The sequence below is a fragment of the Nothobranchius furzeri genome, chromosome 4, assembly GCF_043380555.1.
Source record: "Nothobranchius furzeri strain GRZ-AD chromosome 4, NfurGRZ-RIMD1, whole genome shotgun sequence".
Classification (NCBI taxonomy): Eukaryota; Metazoa; Chordata; class Actinopteri; order Cyprinodontiformes; family Nothobranchiidae; genus Nothobranchius; species Nothobranchius furzeri.
The window spans coordinates 16,130,102-16,150,361 of record NC_091744.1 but is presented as its reverse complement, the minus strand read 5'-3'; the positions used below and the strand labels follow the sequence as shown (position 1 = coordinate 16,150,361).

At 46.9% G+C, this 20,260-nt stretch overlaps 1 protein-coding gene across 1 annotated transcript in view; it reads right to left on the bottom strand.

Annotated features, from left to right (window-relative positions):
- The window catches only part of gna12a (guanine nucleotide binding protein (G protein) alpha 12a), a 44,952-nt gene extending 43,225 nt beyond the window's left edge, over window positions 1-1,727 (bottom strand). Inside the window, exon 1 of the mRNA XM_015964518.3 lies at window positions 1,179-1,727. Within this exon, the coding sequence (XP_015820004.1) occupies window positions 1,179-1,496 (318 nt within the window). The 5' untranslated portion in view covers window positions 1,497-1,727. The remainder of the gene's footprint in view (window positions 1-1,178) is intronic.
- Between the last annotated feature and the right edge of the window lie 18,533 nt (window positions 1,728-20,260).

Below are 20,260 nucleotides of genomic sequence, written 5' to 3'. Positions count from 1 at the left end.
ATATGCTGCCATCTAAGCAGGATCCTTTAAGAACCCGCTTAGTTCAGCAAGATAAACTTCAAACCTCATCAACATGTATTAAGAGTCGAAAAGTGTGTGTGCTGATCTGCAGTTCAGACTTCCACACACAGTGGATAACATTTGCCCACAAAGTCACATGTTTTACTGAGATCAATACAATGCATTGCTTAATTTCCTGCAATCTTTAAATGGGTTATTGGTTTCAGATTTTTTTCAAAACTGTAAGAGGATGATTACGCAGGAGTGTGTGAATGGATGAATGATACACTGTAGTGTAAAGCGCTTTGGAGTCCTTACTCTGAGAGGCGCTATACAAGTGCGGGTCATTTATCATTACGCAGGAGGAGGATTGTGTTTGGGATCTGACTTGAGACAGGACAGCAGCTCGTGTTTGGGGGAGGGTTATGAATGCTGTCTTGTCTGTGTTGGAGTGCAGGCTCTTATCTCCCTAGTCTGGGCTGTATGGTACTCAGGGCGGATGTGCTCATCCCTCAGGAATAGTCTGGTATTGTTAGCTGGTGAAGGAGGCCCAGTCATGACGGCAAACAAAAGAACACACACACACACACACACACACACACACACACACACACACACACACACACACACACACACACACACACACACACACACACACACACACACACACACACACACACACTTCAGGATAAAAATATGCACTGTGTCAACAGAACTCGCATGTGTGTTTTAGAGAGTGAGTGAATCACACCTTGGTTAAAATGGCTTTAAATTATTGACCTATAAGGCATCATTTAACCTAGAAATAATTTCCTGGTTTAATAAATACTTTTAGAACAAAAGTGTCTTTACACAGAAAGGGGTCAAAGTTCATACCTGTCTCTTTGACTATTTGAAAACAACTTATTGTTTGTTTTATTCAGTTTCCCACCATGAATGATACAAAACATCTGACCTCTGTAATTGAGAAATAAACTGATGTTTACCTTATCAGCAGTAATGTTGTTGCTCTATACCTCATCTAGTTGATTAATCAATAAAATCAAAGTGTTGATCAATATCAAATGTAATGATCCTTTATTATAAATGATCTGATGACTTTTACAGGTTTAACCTACTTTTTCTGATAAATAAACGTCACTGTGACCTGATAAAGCATGAGTGAACTTTGTTCCTACCTTCAGTATATTTTCATAGATAGTGTCCCGAAAGTCCAGGAGCGCTTTCTGATCAAACTCTTGTCCGTTAATGATGCGCATCTGCTTCAGGAATGTGGACTTTCCGCTCTCTCCGGCCCCGAGGAGGAGGATCTTCACCAGACGCCTCACGGCTCTCCTCTCCCGGGCCAGCATGGCGTCTATCTCCCGGCTCCTGCGCCTCGCCTCCCGCTCCTGCGCCGCGTCCCTCTGCCGGCTCCCCTCCTTGCTGCCGCCCGGGTCCCGGCTGGCCTCGGCCGGGAGCAGGCAGCGGCTCAGGGTGCGGACCACTCCCGACATGGCGAGTCGTGAGAAAGGAAAAAAGTTTACCGAAACTCCAGTGGGAAAATGTTCATTCTAGACTCGTGACCTCTGGGGTGGAAACGGCCCAGTTCGGCTACATCCAGCGGGTTGTAATGTTACATTAAACCTTTATCTAGACTCCCCCCGGCAGACAGCCCGTGTCCATCTTGGTTAGACCGCTCCATCAACAGGAAAACAACTCTCTAGCTGGAGAAACTAATCCTTGAACGCTTAAAAGTCCAAATTAGGGACAGAAAATGTGGTTTAAACTGACCTGAAGTTAGTGTATCCATGCAAAGAAAAACAATGCTTCAGGCAGGGAAATCTCACAGTGGGACAGCCTAACTACCCAAGCATCCAGCGGTTTGTGAACTAAGAGCAGCCCCCCCGCGGGCGGCAGGGGACGGTCACAGGACGAGGGGGCGCCGGAGGAGTACCGGAGCTCACCGACAGGGGGCGCCAGCGGAAACAATGAGCAGTGTAAATGAAGGGATTTTAGTGGTTCTGTTGATTTTGTTTACTAGTAATGATAAAGTTCCATTTTTATAGAGCACCTTTAACAGCGAATTAACAAGTAGAATTTACTTATGGAAAAAATGAGACAGTGGCGTGAGAAGCATGAACATCTTTAAAAAAATACTGGTGCAATACAAAAATTAGAAGATGGTGCAAAAGTTCTTTTATGTTTTTAAATTAAACTTAAAACGTGAAACTGATACAGGAGACAGACTCATTCCATGCAAAGCCAGATATTTCAAGCCTTTATATGTTATAATTGTGATGATTACGGCTTACAGCTTATGAAAACTCCACATTCAAATTCTTACACATAATATTGTAAAAGGTTCAATATTCTAGACTCAAAGTGCCGCTCACTAATCAGCTAATGAATCCAAACACCTGCAAAGGGTTCCCGAGCCTTTAGATGGTTGCTTCATTTAAACTGGATTACTGGATGAATGGACTTTGGCACCTTATTCTAATTTTCAAGTTTCAGTTGTAGACCAGAAATCTTTGTATTTGTCTGTTGTAGAAACGTGAACCCACGATGTCATGTTTACATATGCTGCCTTGTTGGATATTTGGAACCTGACTCTGAACACACAGGATCTCATGGTGAAGATGCTACATCACCTCAAAATGAAGTAGTGCATTATTCCTGCAGCATTTATATATGCAGCATAATTCTGATTTTGTTTGCTATGTTTAAGTGATGTTTGAAATGCAAAACACTGCAGCATACTATAGTGTGCATGTGTGAGTGAGTGAACCAGTGACTATTTTGCACACAGCTAAAGTTAATCTATGAAGCCACTGCTTCAAGTCATAAGTTTAGACTTTTTAAAAGTTAGCCTACATTGTTTCTCTTTGCATTTTGTGAAAGAAGAGCTATACTATCCTTAGTTGCTTCAGACAGTGCAGTGATTGAGGATTTGCATTATCACACTGAGATACCAGTGTTTTTCAGTATAAGCCATGTGGTCATCCAACATGTTATTGCATGGTTGGGACTGCATGATGAGTGCACAAATCTTTGTTGGATTGGCTCTTTAAATGTTTTAGCTTTCTTTAAATGACCTTAAAACCTGACCAAACACTGCATTATTGTATGATAGGCCGCTAAGACGAGGAGCATGTATGAAGGGAGGGGCGATTACAAGGTGAAAAGAGCTGGGCTGATTCAAAGAAAGCCAGCGCAGGTGTGAAAAATCAGCTGCAAACTGCAGAGGCTACAGAAAATGAAACACGGAGAAAAAGGATGCATTGAAAATAATAAACTAAATACATAAAATCTGAAGAGCCACTTTAATCCTCAGAAACAGTGACAGTAACTTTCAAAAATAATAGAAACTAAAGCAAAAACCTTTTCCCAACAGAAATGATCGTAAAAGAACAAAAAACAGGTATTACATCATCTAAATTATTGTAACACATTTCTATAAATCATTGTGTAATTTAGTAAAATACAGATCATTTACCGTTTACCAAAATCACACCTTTTTTTTTCGCTCCTCAGAACTTCACACGAGACATCGACACATCCCGGTCTGCAAGTTGCTGACGTACATTAAAGCCTTATTGTCTCTGTAAAATGTTCCCTCTGAAATAATGAGAATGAAAACCTGTTGGCTGTAAACGTCAAAAATGATTGTAGAACAGAAAGTGAATCATCATGAATTGCTGTGGAAGCTTAAATTTCTTGCCGTACTTCTATTCTACATTTGCTTCAGGGACACCCTGGTCTGGATTTTAGAATTCCCTTTGCATTCATTAAAACAGGCTCATCATTAAGTTTCCTGACGGGACACACTCTCAGATGTGACCTAAAATGCTCAAAGGATCTTCTCACAAAATTAGCTCTGTCGTTTTTATTCATCATATTTCACTCAAGATAAGGTTAATCAAGCTTTGTGTTGTTTCTGTCTAAAAGGTATTGAACAAATACTTTCTGTAACTACTGTTGTTGTAAATGTGTATTGATCTTTATTTCATTTTTCTCTGTGTTCCAGTAAAAGCACATGTGCACTACTTTAATCAAGCTAATATGCACTCTCTTCACCATTCATGGGCACTTTGAGGATTTCAATAATTTATCCACAACACATTTGATTAAAATACTTTGCCCAAAGCCTTAAAACCAATCTGAATAGCAAAGGCAGGAAATGATCTTGCCCTAAACTTTTCTGTATGTCAAGACCGTATGATTGAAAACACAAATTAGAATTAGATTACCGTACGAATTTGTAACTTGTAAGCACTGCATTAATTTATGTGTCTAAGGTTTTAAAGGTATCTTAGAAATAGTTTATTTATTTATTGCAATTGGAAACTGTTCTGTGAGCCTCTACGGCATAACTTTGTTGGAGCTCACAATTGCCCAGGAGCCCTGATAAACAACCAAAATTAACCACATAATAAAGCTAAACAATGTAAAAGCTGGTTCTTCACATCCACTCGGCCAAGGACTAAGGATTAAGGATAGCCTTATTTGTATAAGAACAGCCATTCCAAGATCAAACACACAGACAGGAAAACTGTTTTACTGTGGGCATGGGAGTAAAACAGCCCCTTCCCAACAAGAGTTGGGGTTCAGGAAGAACACCTCAAACATAAAAGCACAAATTCAGACAGTAACAACATAAATCCACGAGTAGTGGGTGGGTGGGGATCCTGATTTCACCGGGAGAGGTTGCACTGATCTAGCGTGTGAAATGAAGAACATGTTGCGGTGCAGGTTTGTGTTCAAATGAGGAAACGCACAAGGACCACAAACTGTGGATCTAGCTGACATTCATTCATAGTCTGGATAATTCTCAATTTATCCAGGATGGGCATCGCACCCGCGGGGGATGTGGGGGATTCAACACCCACACTTTCCAGCCGTTTTGCTCACCTCCACACCAGTCTGGTTTCTCGCACTCACTCTGTTTGCCTCATCTCCTTCTTCGCCTCCCTCTTCTGTTTCTCCTTGAAACCCGACAGCCGATGTCGGGTTTCAAGGAGAAACAGGAGAGGGAGGGAGGGAAGAGTTCGACTGAATTCATAATTTTACATCTTGACATTAGCTACAAACTCTCAGTTTGGTAAAGTGAAGAACAACAAATTGCAGAGGTTTATAACAGGCGCAGCGTCAGGTTTTCATTTTTGGGTGGGCCACAGTCATTTTGGACGGACCTTAAGAAGCAGTGACTTGAAGCAGGCAGGTCGCGCTAGAAAATTTAGTTTAAAAAGACGGCATAAATTTCCCCCCTGTCATTTCTATTTCTAAAATATGAAGTAAAAACTCCCAAGTTAATTTTCATTCATTTTTCATTTATAGGCACCAGAATGCATTACCTGCACTTCTGATATTTACCTCTCAACGCAGGACTCTTTCATAAGGGTACATGCACACCGGTTGTTCATACGGTTATTCATGGGGCAAAATCTCTGACATTGTTGAAAAAAAAATCCATCTTCCAGTAAAAGCAAAGCATGCAGCCCACCTCTCCAAATGCGTAAAATGTGCATCACAGCCGCTAGGCGCGCCACACGCACCGTCAGCTACGTCAGCCCAGAAAAGAGTAGAGCAACTAGAGAAAGAATAGAGGATAATTCTGTCTGGATGTGGATGGAGATTACATTTTACAGCAGCCTGATCATCATTTAAATACGTAAACCATCACCTGTCTTCTAGTCCATGCTATCAGCATTATTTTAATTGGTGTGTGTGTGTGCGCAGTGGCACAGTGGTTAGAGCTGTTGCCTTGTAGCAAGAAGGTCCTGGGTTCACTTCCAGGCCTGGGATCTTTCTGCATGGAGTTAGCATGTTCTCCCTGTGCATGTGTGGGTTCTCTCCGGGCACCCCGGCTTCCTCCCACAGTCCAAAAACATGACGGTCTGTCTAAATTGTCCTTGTGTGTGTGTGTGTGTGTGTGTGTGTGTGTGTGTGTGTGTGTGTGTGTGTGTGTGTGTGTGTGTGTGCATGATTGTTTGTCCTGTGTGTCTCTGTGTTGCCCTGCAATGGACTGGCTCTCTGTCCAGGGTGTACCCCGCCTACTTGCCCGTTGACCGCTGGAGATAGGCACCAGCCCCCCCGCGACCCTATAAGCGGGTTCAGAAGATGGATGGATGGATGGTGTGTGTGTGTGTGTTTTCCACTTCAAACACTGGTCTAACCAACCAGACCAGCATGTCCAGTAACATATTAATGTTACAATTAAACAGTTTCACTTCATGTAGGCTAGGAACATTTCACCTGCCGTGGCCCGACCGCTTCTGCTCCACATAAACTTTGTGCGTGATCAAATGTCTCTACAGGAGCTTTCTGAGCTGAAGAGGCTATTCTGCCTCAGACTGGATGCGTCATGCGTCTCCATATTAGAGACGGGAACAAGCGCTGTTCAGCTAAAGTTTCATAATCAGAGAACATTTTTCCAAGTGACACATCCCTCAGAGAGACTGGGTTTCCAGACCGTTTCAGTGGGATGAAATCTTATCGCATGCACCGTGGTTCTGCGCTGCGCTGCGAACCCCTCTACAGATCTTCAGCTCACTGTCCACCGTGTGCGCTTCGAGCCGCGCTGAACACATGTCCAGTATAAAGCTCTGATGTTCTGATGGGAATCATTTCTTGATTGATTTAGTTACCTCTGCGATGTGCTTAACGATTAAAATGTCAGCTCATCCATGCGCATCAGTGTGTGTCGGGGTAATTCTTTCAAAACAGACTGTTGCAAAGAGAAACAATTAAACTTGATTAACCCCAGAGCCATGCACACTGCGCTGTACTGACTGTAAATGAGGGGGAAACGATTTAATCTGATCCTTTTCTTTTCAACATGGTTTAATGTAGTTCCATTCAGTACAAACTTTAGTTACACCAATCTAATGAGACAGAGCCTGGATTTGTATTCTGAACAGTTTAAACATGTTTAAAACGGAGACATACGTGACGCATCTAAAATTCGCACCTGCTCCGCTATTATGGAAATTAAACTAACAAGATGAATAACATAAAATTATTTTAGGCACAGACAACATCCCCCACACTTTTGAAAATCTTGCAACGCGCCTTTGTGCTCCAACTCTTCTTCATTGTTTTCCTGTTCTCCAACAAAGTGTTAGCAGTGTTTCAGGCTAGTGTAAGCAGTAGCAGTGTTTTTCTGCAATTAGCATTACTGTGACCCATAGGAATCCTTTCAAGTTGGGATATGTCCCCACCAGTGGTGGACTGAAACAAAAAATAAGCATTGGTGTTTCTCTGTCCCTCTATCCGTCAGGTGTGTGTGTGTGTGTGTGTGTGTGTGTGTGTGTGTGTGTGTGTGTGTGTGTGTGTGTGTGTGTGTGTGTGTGTGTGGGTGTTTGCACTCTTAGTAATTAGCCTATCCCGTTGGTCATCAGGGTGGGGTGGGCGGCCCGGATTGGCCCACATTGGGTAAACAACCTTCCGGAACACGCCTGGTATGCCAGATGGCCAGTCCACCCCTGGTGCCCACCAATATTTATACTTGAGTGATTTGATCTCACCAGTAATTTGGGATGACAATTTTGTTCTGACCACATTAAAAACCTGTTGTAGTTATTTTTGTTAGAATTGACAAATAATCAGTTGTCAGATATTGGTTCAATTTTTCTCTTGGACATGGTGCAGGATGTGAAACCACAACAATTTAAAAATGTTCATTAATCCCGCGCATCATGGACATCTTGGCTCTGGTGAGGGAATATAGTGTTAACTGAAGCCTGACATGGGTAAGCTATGCATTACTTTCTGGGTATTATTCTGAGTGAGTTCACAAGTGCTATGATGCCCTAGAGCAGCACTTTTCAACTCTGGGCCTCGAGGGCTGGCGTCCAGCACGCTTTAGTTTTAACCCTGCTTCAACACACCTGATTTCAATCAGCAGGTGATTAACAGGCTTCTGCAGAGCCTGATAAGCTGCTGCACAGGTGACTCAGCCACTTAATCTAGTGTAGAGCCCTGCACTGAAGCCCTAGGCCCTCGGGCCGGGCTTCGGGCCAACGACTGTGTAATCACCTCGGACACGGGCCGGGCCAGACGCCTTTATTTTTAATCAAATTCATAAAAAAAAAAAATTTAAACACTTAAGCCAGTGGTAGGCAACCTGTTCCCATCAAAGAGCCATTATTACCCATTTCCCACAGTAAAGAAAACACAGCAGCAGCCGCGGCGTTGTGGGCGGGGCCTACCCTCAGACAGCAGAGCGCTGCTCACAACAGGTGACAGCAGCCAGTACCGGTCGCTCGTGTACGTCAAAGTTATCTTTCATAAGACGATAATAAATAAAACGATTTATATAAAGTGGATCCAGAAGTTGTAGCCCGTCTCTGCCTACAATATTTTGATATTTTTCACCCTGTTGATGGTTTTACTGAGCAGGTGCCACTTTTGTCATACGTTTCTTTTTAAAACATGTTTAGACTGTTCAGAATGCAAATCCAGGCTCTGTCACGTTTGATTGTTGTAATTAAACTTTGTAGGCGGGGAAGGTCAGAAAAGGATCCGATCATTTTGTTTTTCCCTCATTTACAGTGACGGAGATAACGGCGCAGTGCGCCTGGCTCTGGTGTTAATCAAGTTTAATTTGATCTATTTTCACAAGAAAACAGAACAGTTAAAAGCAGGGCTTGTGTTGACTGGATAGTTCCCGTATTTGACTGTTTATTTTGACGGAGAAACAATAGAAAGAATTACCCCGACGCATGCAGACGAACTGACATTTTATTCGTTTCGCACATCGCAGATGTAGCTAAATCACTCAAGAAATGATTCCCATCTGAACATCTGAGCTGGACACCGCTCAGCGCAGCTCGCTGTCAGCATGTACTACATAAGGTACACAGCGAGCTGAAGATGTGGAGAAGGGCTTGGAGCGCGTCGCAGAACCAGAGCGCATGCGGGAAGATTCCTCCGACTGAATTCAGTCGGAGGAATCTTCCTGCTGATCTGAATCTGATGCGGCTCTCTATGCTTGTAAAATAATGAATGGATATTTAAATAAAATGCTTTATATTTTACTGAATTAATTTTATATCTGTAAGTCAATTCTATGTAAAGATTGTCTGTGTAAACCTGAACAGGCCCAACCCGGTCTTACTGTGAGACCGGGTTGACGGGTCACGCTTGTGCGTAATCATAGGCGCTTTCTGAGCTGAAGAGGATGTGAGATTCTGGGATTCTCCTCAGACGGCTCCTGGATGCGTCGACACATTGGACACAGGAACAAGCACTATTCAGCCAAAGTTTCATAATCAGGAACATTTTCTAAGTGACAAGTCTCTCTGGGAGACAGGGTTTGGAAAACACTCGCTTCAGTGGGAGGAACCTTCCCGCATGCGCCCTGGTTCTGCGATGCGCTCCAAGCCCCTCTCCACAACTTCAGCTCGCTGTGCACCGTACATGCGCGCTGACAGCGAGCTGCGCTGAGCAGTGTCCAGCTCAGATGTTCAGATGGGAATCTTTTCTTGAGTGATTTAGCTACATATGCGATTTAAGTGGAATAAAATGTCAGTTCGTCTGCATGCGTCGGGGTAATTCTTTCTATTCTTTCTCCGTCAAAATAAACGGTCAAATACGGGAACTATCCGGTCAACACAAGCCCTGCTTTTAACTGTTCTGTTTTCTTGTGAAAATTGTTAGAAAGAGATAAAATTTAACTTGATTACCACCAGAGCCAGTGCGCGTTATCTCCGTGACGGTAAATGAGGGAAAAACAAATTGATCGGATCCTGCACGTCTTTTAACACATTGGTCAGGATTGACGCACTTTGTTTTCATTTAGTTGGTTAAAAGAAAGTCGGGCTCGGGCTCGGGTTGGGCCAGAGAATCCTGAAAACCTTTGCGGACCGGGTCGGCCGGGGCTCCACCCCCTCAGGCCGCACCGGACACGGGCTCAGATTTTAGGCCCGTGCAGGGCTCTAATCTAGTGTGTTGGACCAGAGAAACCACTAAAACGTACTGGATACTAGGGGTTGTATCAACTAGTGGACTTCACTGCTCTGTAGTGACTTTTTATGCCTGTCATCGACTAGTCGCTGTCACGTGATAATGACTGACAAGATGCAGTCCTTGGAAAAGACAGCAGGTGACAAGCCCCTGCACGTTGGGAGGCGACGCGCTGTGCCAGAGCGTCGATATCGGACATTTGACCGAATTGTGACGTTTACCCTCTTGCAATTTAACCTTCCCCTCACCCCCATCCTAACCTCAACCAGCTTGTGCATGCAAAGCTCTGATTGTTGACGCGCTCCAGACATCTGCGTCCTGAGCACGACCACAGTAACATTATCAAATCAGGTGTCGCCACCTCAAAAACTAATTTAACACGCAATCGTTCATGTCGGCTCATTTCCTTTTATGTTTTCTGTCTTTTATTTGTGCCTGATGCTTTTTGCTGCTGTGGAGCGGGTCGCATCACCTTGTCCTCCAGTGACGCACCTAACTGATGTGGCCGGCGAGCGGCGCGCACCCAGCTGTTTTTGTGGTCGGTAGATCTTTTAGAACGGCAGTTCAAAGATAACTCATAAGGTGAATATATATGAACCCAGGTAGCAGTTTTTCTTTAGGATTGAGAGGAGATGCAGGAAGATAATAAACAGGCAGGACAGAAAAATAGTCAAATAAAAACAAGTTAGTTTTTGTACCTGGTGGTTGCAACAAACAGACACCATCGAAGGTAATCAGAAGTGAGGAACAGAAAATGAAATAATTATTTTAATGCTTAGAGCAGCAGGAACTCCGAGAGGCTGCAGGCGCATCAGTGAGTTTGCGGCCACTGCACAGGGGGAGGGGGGGAGATGGCTGAAGCAAGATGCAGAAACTACCGTTGTTAAAAGAAATGTGTTTAACTCAGAAAATGTGGGCGCAATTTTAATTGTCAAAATCTACAGCGAACCAACCCCCCCCCCCCCCCCCCCCCCCCACGTCAGAAAAAAAACGCTTGGTCACCCATCGTCAGTAGCCGCTTCAGGTGTGTGATGTCATCAACGACTAGTCGAAGTCGACTCGATTTTCATTACTTGACGGTCGACTTAAAAAAAATTAAGTCATGCAACCCCTAGTGGACACTGGCCCTTGAGGCCCGAACTTGAATAGCTCTGCTTTAGAGGTTAGAGTTCATCCTGTAATCAGTTGTTCACAGGGTTGACCCCTTGTTTCAACTTTTTTTTTAATAAAGCTCCAATTTTCAACACCCATCAGTGCATAAAGAGACGTCAAATGGATGAAGTATAATTGTCTCCAGAAATCTCCAAAACACACCTAAGTTTATGTCCCAGTAATGACACAGACAAACTGACGCCATTGCCGTGACCAAAGTTAATGTACTGCCGACATTAAATTGGATTGGGACGTGCACATTTAGTATTGTGGTCTATGTTTATGACGTGTTAAACCAGCTTTTCTCAGCACAAACCGTTTCTCTGTGGCCGTTACATTACCATTTAAGCAGGTCAGAGATGGAACCCAGAGTGTTTGATATGCCACATTACACACCCCAAGATGCCTGTACTCAACAACAATAAGACATATATATTTTCACATTCCAGGACAGCTTTAAAACTTGACTTAAATGTGTTTTAGAAGAGGAATGTTGTCTTCTATCTGTTTTGTATCTGGCTAAACTAAATGATTCCTTCAATAAAATAACAAGAAATCTAGTCTCAAAATCGGTGCAGTCTTTGAAAATGTAAAATGAGACAAGAAAATTCAATAAACCAGGTCAGAAATGAAAGAAATACAACCTCAGATAAACAGCTAACTCTGACACATCAGAGTGTGCCATTATTTATTGAACAAAAACCAAGCAGAGAAGCAGAAGCAGTGTGTGAAAATTTAATTACACCCTCAGTGCTTCTAGAAGAATTAGGAGGCTTTTAAACCACCAGGCACTGCTAATCAAACACACTGGTTATCAGCACTTGTGAGCACCTCAGTGGAAGCGGAAGCTTTTGACAGTTTGCTGGTCTGAAACCTTCAGGTGTGTTAACCCAGTGCCAAGAAGGAAAGGAGATGATATCAGCAGTGTTCTGAGAAAAGCAATTGTTGCTGCCTGTCAGTCTGGGAAGGGTTTATAATGCCGTGTCCAAACTATTTGGGGTCCATCATTCTTCCGTGAGAGAAATTATTGACAAGTAGAAAACATTCAAGATGGTTCTCAATCTTCCCAGGGGTGAAAACCTCAGCAAATTTAGTTAGAGTTCAGGCCGTGCAAGGCTCCGGAAAACTTACAAAAAGCTGCTGAAGCTGCATGTTGGAAAACTGTATCTTAGTAACACACGCTCAAAGGCTTAAACTGTTTTAACAAACAAAGGAATTCAGAAATGAGCATTTTTAAATTGTATTTTTCAAAAAGGGTTCCAATAAAGGTTTAAAGTAAAACAGTAAAGCCCAAGCCTTTTACCTTTAAACCTGGACATCAGACATCAGAGCTCCGATGCACCAGTGGCACTCAGAGAACAGGTGTAAATGATAGATGGCACACTGCAGAGAAACTTCAGCAGAATAAAAAGCCTCTTCAGAGACACAGGTGGGAATAAATCATGTGGGTTTATAATGACTGACCACTTCCTCTAAAACAAAAGTCATAAAAAGAGGCACTTTGAACTTAATGCTCTATTTTTAACTAACGTGTTGACCTCACTGACCTTTTAGAAGACTGAAAATGTGTAGAGCGTAGTCAGTTATATAGACTCACGCAATAACCAGGTATTGTTCTTCCTTTATGTTTTCTTCAGTTTTTTTGCGGGCATTTAAATTAAACTTGTTGAGGAACTGTCAGACTCGAAGACTGGGTTCGGGAGTAAGAGCTTTTATTACACATACGGTTGGCTGAAAGCGGTACTGGAAAGGCTGACGGATGAGGTCTGAGGAGGAAAGGTGGAGGTTTAGCTGTAGTAGCTTTGGAATACTCTGATCATGGATCACGGTGGAACGATGACTGAGTGAAGAGCCGGTGTGGCGTCTTCCATATATAGAGATGGATTGACGCAGGTGCAACATGGAGGGAATCCCCGCGAGGGGCATGCTGGGTAATGTGGTCCAAGACTGAAGCCGGTCAGCTGGGAGAGCCCGGCCTGGGGGCTTGGACTCTGACAGGACCCCCCGGTCCAGGGACGGCTCTAGAAGTCCCCGGGCCACCTCGGTGGGCCCAGAAGTCCGAGATGAGGGCAGGGTCCAAGATGGAGCGGGCCGGCTCCCAGGAGCGTTCCTCTGGGCCGTAGTCCGCCCAGTCTACGAGGTACTGCCAGCCCCGACCCCGGCGGCGAGCGTCCAGAATGCGCCGGACTGTGTAGATGGGCTCCCCGTCGAGGAAGCGGGCCGGCGGAGGTGCTGGAGCCTGAGGTGGCAGGAGGGGGGATTCCACGTAAGGCTTGAGCCAGGAGGTGTGGAAGGTAGGATGGACGCGAAGGCTTGCAGGCAGCCGCAGCCGGTACGTGACCGGGTTGATGACCTCCTGCACGGGGTAGGGCCCGAGGAACCGGGGAGCGAGCTTCCTGGAACCGGCACGGACCCGGAGGCCTGCCGTGGACACCCAGACCTTGTCCCCTGGAGCATAGGAGGGACCCGGGCGGTGCCTGCGGAGGTGTTGGTGTGAGTAACGGGCGTTGGCCCGGGTAATGGAGGCCCGCGCCTTGATCCATGCGTTCTTGCAGCGTCTCACCAGGGATTGAGCGGCTGGCACCGCGACTTCGGGTTCCTGGTGGGCGAAGACTGGGGGCTGGTAGCCATAGCAGACCTCGAAAGGGGACATCTGAGTGGCCGAGGAGGTGTGGAGATTATGAGACAACTCCGCCCAGAGGAGGTACCTAGGCCACTGCGAGGGCTGGGCCGAGACAAAGCAGCGGAGGTACCGGCCCAACTGTTGGTTTGCCCGCTCCGATTGACCGTTGGTCTATGGGTGGTAGCCAGAAGACAGGCTGACAGAAGCTCCCACTAGATGGCAGAAGGCTTTCCAGAAACGGGCCGTGAACTGGGGACCACGATCTGAGACCACATCGACCGGGAACCCGTGGAGACGCACCACATTCTCCAGAAACAGTTCTGCAGTGCGTCGGGCCGAGGGAAGGCCCGGGAGGGCGATGAAGTGAACAGCTTTGGAAAACCGGTCAGTGACCGTTAGGATGGTGTCGAGGTCGTTGACCGGCGGGAGACCTGTGACAAAGTCCAGCCCCACATGGGACCAGGGGCGGCTGGGCACCGGAAGAGGTCTGAGGGTACCAACCGGAGCCTGGGTGGACGCCTTAGAGCGGGCGCAGACGTCACAGGCGCTCGTGAATTCCTTAACGTCCCTCTCCATACGTGGCCACCAGAGAGCCCGTTTCAAGAACTTGAGAGTCCGAGAGAAGCCCGCGTGACCAGACAGGCGTGATGAGTGGGCCCAGGCCAACGCCTCACTGCGACAGGCCGCGGGGACGTAGAGCCGACCGGCGGGGGTCTCTGGCGGCGCTGGGTCATCCCGGAGGGCGTTTTGGATGGCCTCCTCCAACGGCCACCCAAGGTGGGCCACAAAACGGTGCTCCGGGAGGATGGGCGCCGGCTCGGACGTGGGCGCTGAATGCGTGAACTGGCGGGAGAGGGCGTCCGCCTTCTGGTTTTTAGTCCCGGGGCGATAGGCGAGATGGAACTCATAGGGTTCGAAGAAGAGGGCCCAGCGAGCCTGGCGAGGATTTAGCTGCTTGGCGGACCGGATGTGGGTTAGGTTCTGGTGGTCAGTCCAGATGGTGAACGGCTGAGTGGTGCCCAGAAGCCACTGCCTCCATTCCTCCAACGCCCATTTTATGGCCAGCAGCTCGCGATCCCCTACACCGTACTTCTGCTGGGTGGTGGAAAACTTCCTGGAGAAGTAGGCGCAGGGATGTAGCCTGTCATCTGGGCCGCCTTGGGACAGGATGGCGCCGGCGCCGACATCCGAAGCATCGACCTCGACCACAAAAGGGACTGCCTGATCCGGATGGCGCAGGATAGGAGCCGATGTGAAACGAGCGACTAGGTAGTGGAAGGCCCGAAAGGCATCTGGAGTGAGCCGGAACGGCTGACCAGGAGGGCTCGGTCGGGTGAGAGAGGTGAGAGGTGCTACAATGGTGCTAAAGTCTTTGATAAATCGACGGTAAAAGTTGCAGAAACCCAGAAAACTCTGCAGTTGCTTCAGGCTGGTTGGTAGGGGCCAGTCCTTCACCGCCTGGACTTTCTGAGGGTCCATAGTTAGACCTTGGTCAGAAATCAGGTAGCCCAGGAATGAAACGGACCGCTGGTGGAAGGAGCACTTTTCAGGCTTACAGAACAGGTTGTTGTCTAGGAGCCGGGTCAGGACAGCGCGAACATGGTGGTGGTGTTCGGCCTCTGACTTGGAGTAGATCAGAATGTCATCCAGGTAGGCAAACACCCACCGTCCCAACATGTCATGGAGGACATCATTGATGAAGCGTTGGAAAACGGCGGGGCTATTGCACAGTCCGAAGGGCATCACCTGGTACTCCCAGTGACCGGTGGGGGTGATGAACGCCGTCTTCCACTCATCTCCAGCTTTGATACGGATCAGGTTGTAGGCGCTCCGGAGGTCCAGCTTGGTGAAAATCCGCGCCTGGGAGATGGCATCCAGGGCGGACGTGAGGAGCGGCAGAGGATGGCGATCTCTGACTGTGATCTTGTTCAGTCCTCTGTAATCTATACAGGGGCGGAGATCACCCTCCTTTTTCCTCACAAAGAAGAAGCCTGCGGCACCTGGGGACGACGAGGGTCGGATGAAACCCTGCTGGAGGGCCTGGTCAATATATTCCTCCATGGCTCTGGACTCGGCGGGAGAGAGAGAAAAAAGGCGCCCCCGGGGTGGACTGGTTCCTGGTTGCAGCTTGATTTCCATGTCGTACGGGCGGTGAGGCGGCAGTGTGGTGGCACGCCGCTTGTCGAACACCGCAGCCAGGTCCCGGTAGGGCAGTGGCAGATTGGGCGGTGTTGGGCCAGGGTCACCGGTCGGGCAGTCTGGCATGGATGGAGGAGGAGAGAGGTGGGCCTGGCACTGGGTCCCCCATTCCAAAAGGCGGCCCTGGGACCAGGAAATCCAGGGGTCATGGAGACGGAGCCAGGGAAATCCCAGGATTAGAGGAGAGGAGGGAGCACATATGATCAGGAACTGGAGGGTCTCTCTGTGGCCTTGGACAATCATCTGGAGTGGCTGGGTTCGGTTTTGGACCGGATAGGGTTGGAGGGGCCTACCGTCCACCGAGGTCACTGGCACAACTCTCTCCAAGGGGGTCATGGGGATCCGTAGGCGCTTAGCCAGATCCATGTCCATAAAATTGTCAGCAGCCCCCGAGTCCACCAGCGCTTGCATCTGGAGTGAGGCCTCACCATGAAGGAGAGTAACATGAAGAAGGAGTCTATTTGAAGAGGCGGGGGCTGAAGGTGACCCAGGCTGAGCGACCCCGATACTCAGTGGGTTCCTTCGTTTCCCAAAAGTAATGGACAATTCAGGCGTCTGTGGTGGGAGGAGCCACATAGGCACAGAGACCCTCGCGCCACCGTCGCTGTCTCTCCTCTGGAGGAAGGTGGCCTAATTGCATGGGCTCATCAGTAGAAGCGGGTCCGGGAGCAGGCGTGGGGGAGCGAGGAAGAGGTCCAGGCCCCCTGGATGGGCGAGTGAAGGGCTTGGGCCGAACCAGAACCCGCTGATCCATGCGCAGCGCCAGATCCACCACTTCATCCAGGTTCTGGGGCAGCTCCTTTCCCGCCATCTCATCCCGGATGTAGGTTGCCAGTCCCTCCAAGAAGACGGCTCGAAGGGCAGAGTCATCCCACCGCAGCTTGGCGGAGATGGTGCGGAACTCCGACGCATATGCGCACACAGAGCGCTCCTTCTGGCGGAGTTTTATGAGTCGTGCCTCTGCCCCCATTTCGCTGCTGGGTGGAACAAACGTCTTTCTGAGGGCAGCCACGAATGCAGCGTAGTCATTGCAGGCCGGTGATTTGGAATTATAGAGCGCAGCGGCCCACTCTGCCGCGTGTCCGGTGAGTAGGGAGGTGAGCTGTGCCACTCGAGAGCACGCAGTGGGGAAGCGTCCTGGGTGGCACTCGAACTGCATCTCGAGGGTAGCGAGCAGACCGTCTGGACTCCCCGTCTCTCCATTCCACTTCTCCGGGAGACTGAAGTGTGGCTCTCCCGTCGGGGGAGTGAGGGCTTGCAGGTGGAGAGCATGAACCTGCTGCTGGAGTGCCGTGACGGCAGTAGACAACTGCATGGAGAGATCGGTCTGGGAGTTCAGTCTGGTGTTAAGCCGGTCGACCAGGGCGTGGAGCTGAACGTTCTCGTTCACCAGTTGCTCCATCTCTCTCTTCACCTGCTCGAACTCCGCTGGATTAATGGACTCAGTCATCCTGTCAGACTCGAAGACTGGGTTCGGGAGTAAGAGCTTTTATTACACATACGGTTGGCTGAAAGCGGTACTGGAAAGGCTGACGGATGAGGTCTGAGGAGGAAAGGTGGAGGTTTAGCTGTAGTAGCTTTGGAATACTCTGATCATGGATCACGGTGGAACGATGACTGAGTGAAGAGCCGGTGTGGCGTCTTCCATATATAGACATGGATTGACGCAGGTGCAACATGGAGGGAATCCCCGCGAGGGGCATGCTGGGTAATGTGGTCCAAGACTGAAGCCGGTCAGCTGGGAGAGCCCGGCCTGGGGGTTTGGACTCTGACAGGAACGCAGAGCTCAAGGTTTCCAGTGGCTAATTAGGTTGGTCTCATTTTGTTGCAGTTTCTAAAATTCCAGACATGCATAAATAAGGGACAGCAGTGGCTCAGGTACGTAGAGAGGGTTGTCCAGTAATCAGAAGGTTGCAGGTTCAATCCTGACTCTGACTAGAGAACGCTGCTGTTGCGTCTTTGGGCAAGATAGTCACCCGGCCTTGCCTGCTGGTGGTGGTCAGAGGGACCGGTGGCACCTGCGTTGGTCAGGCTTCATCTCTGTCAGCGCACTCCAGGGCAGCTGTGGCGACATTGTAGCTCATCCCTACCAACGTGTGAATGGGTGAATGACTGATTATGTTGTGAAGCTCCTTGGGGGTTGTAGAACCCTAAGAAGGCCCTATACAAATATAGGTCAGTTAGCATAAATGCTTTAGTGGAAACTGCACCACGGTTATAGGATGACAGCTTGAGATCTGACACCAAAAACGTGTTAGTGAATATTTTCATTGAAACTGTGTTTTCTTTCTTTTGTTCGAGGTGGTGGTCACGACATTTGCTGATCTTGATAAGTCCGGCTCACATGGCAAGATTTTTAAATAGGTGGCCGATATCCTAAGCTTAACAGAGCCCATGTGGGGTGATAAAAAAAAATCAGGGATAGACCAGTTTTGGTCCTACAGTGCGTGGCATGCAGCAACTTAGCAAATACTACACACAAACCACTTCACTCATGGACTTTCCCACAGATGGGAAAACTTGTGGGATGAAACACGACTTTGAAGTAAACAAACATGGTGAAGGAGGAGCGTCACCTCGCTGTCTGATTGGCTACAGGTCATGTTCAACAGGTAGGACAGTCGTTTGTATGCAAAAAATCAGACCAAGACAACATTTTTGAAAACCTGGATGTATGATCGGAGTGGTCCAGACTGTTGTGTTTACCACTATGGGGCAGTGTAGGAGAGGAAAACGTCGAGGAGAAGGAGTGAGGAGTGAAGATGGATCCTAATATTGCTACATGTGAAGCAGGTTCGAATAAAACTTGGAAAAGGAATTCTTGTCTACTCGTGCCATTTCCTGATACAACGACCGACCATAACCCGCCATCTTTTCAAGTGGACCAGAGTACTCTTAAAACATCACACAAGGTAGGATTATCTGATACGTTTATCTTTAGTGGTGTAACGGTAATTGTGTGAAACTTTAAGATTATCTTAAGGGATGGGGTTGGTAAAAAAAATCTGCACAAACATCCTGCCATTAGAAATGGGGTCAGTCTTGAATAAACAGTTTTCCACATCACCAAAACATCACAGTAAGGATGTCCAATTATATTGGTCTTCCATTAATATCAGCTGATATTGGCAGTAAAATTTGATATCAGGAAACATTTGTACTGGTTGTCAGTCTTTTAATGACAACTTTTACATACCATACACATGCCATTCATCAAACTCTTCATGTTCTTCTCCTCTCTCTCAAAATGTCAAAATATAACAGATCCAAGGTTGAGTCTTTCTTGCTAACCTTACCCTACACTTTGAAGTTCAATAGGAGAGTCAAACTGTGTTTTATTTACTTATCAGAGGTCAGGTTGACCTTCTGACTTCAATAAGAACAGCAGAAGATCTAAAGAAATGTGTAAACTTTCTTGCCTGAGCAACATATGGAGAAATGACTGAATTTGGGTGCAGGAGTCACAGCTTCATCAGCACCTACAGCTGCAGAAGAAAGACCAGTTGCAACTGTGGCTCTTGGCACTGACCCCACTGCCAGCAGCATCACAAAGAAAAGGGGACTGTGCTTGTTGTGCCCAGGAAAAAAGAGAAAGAAAACAGTCACATGTTGTTTTAGATGTGGCAAATTCACATGCAAAGAGCACACAGTCCTGTGCTGCAAGTCTTGCTGGATGGACTGACATTTGTCTCACCTCAAAATGCAAGCAAGCATTCACACTTCTGCACATGCATAAACAAACTGAACTACAGAGAGTCTGGATGTACCTGGGCTTCAGCCAGGTGCATAAACATATTGTTTTTGTTTTCTACCCTTTGGTCTTACGTGTGAGAATGAAACTGTGTTTTGTTTACATGCTGAGTTCAATAAAAACAGCAGAAGATCTGAAGAAATGTGTAAACTTTCTCGCCTGAGCAAAATATGGAGAAATGACCGAAATTGGGGGTGAACAGTAAAAATCATAAATTGGACTACTTTTGTCCAAAATGCAACTCTAACATCACAGAAAGCATGATTATTTGATGCAGATGATGCAGGATCAAAAACTGTGGTTTTCATTGAAGTCAGTGGGACGTTTTTGTCCATAACAGGCACAAGAGGGTGGTACGTTTTAAATCTGCTGCTACACAAAAACTAAAAAAAGCATAAAATGTGATATTTTGCCAGACTCTTGACATATCCAAGGCTGATTTTTAAAAAAATGATTTCAGTCACTCAAAATATGTTTTATGTAAAATATCTCCTCTTTTGTCTGCTTTTTTCATGAAAAAATGAGCATCACATAATCAAACTGACATATAAAGGGTTAAAATTTAGATAAATATTCAGTATTGGATT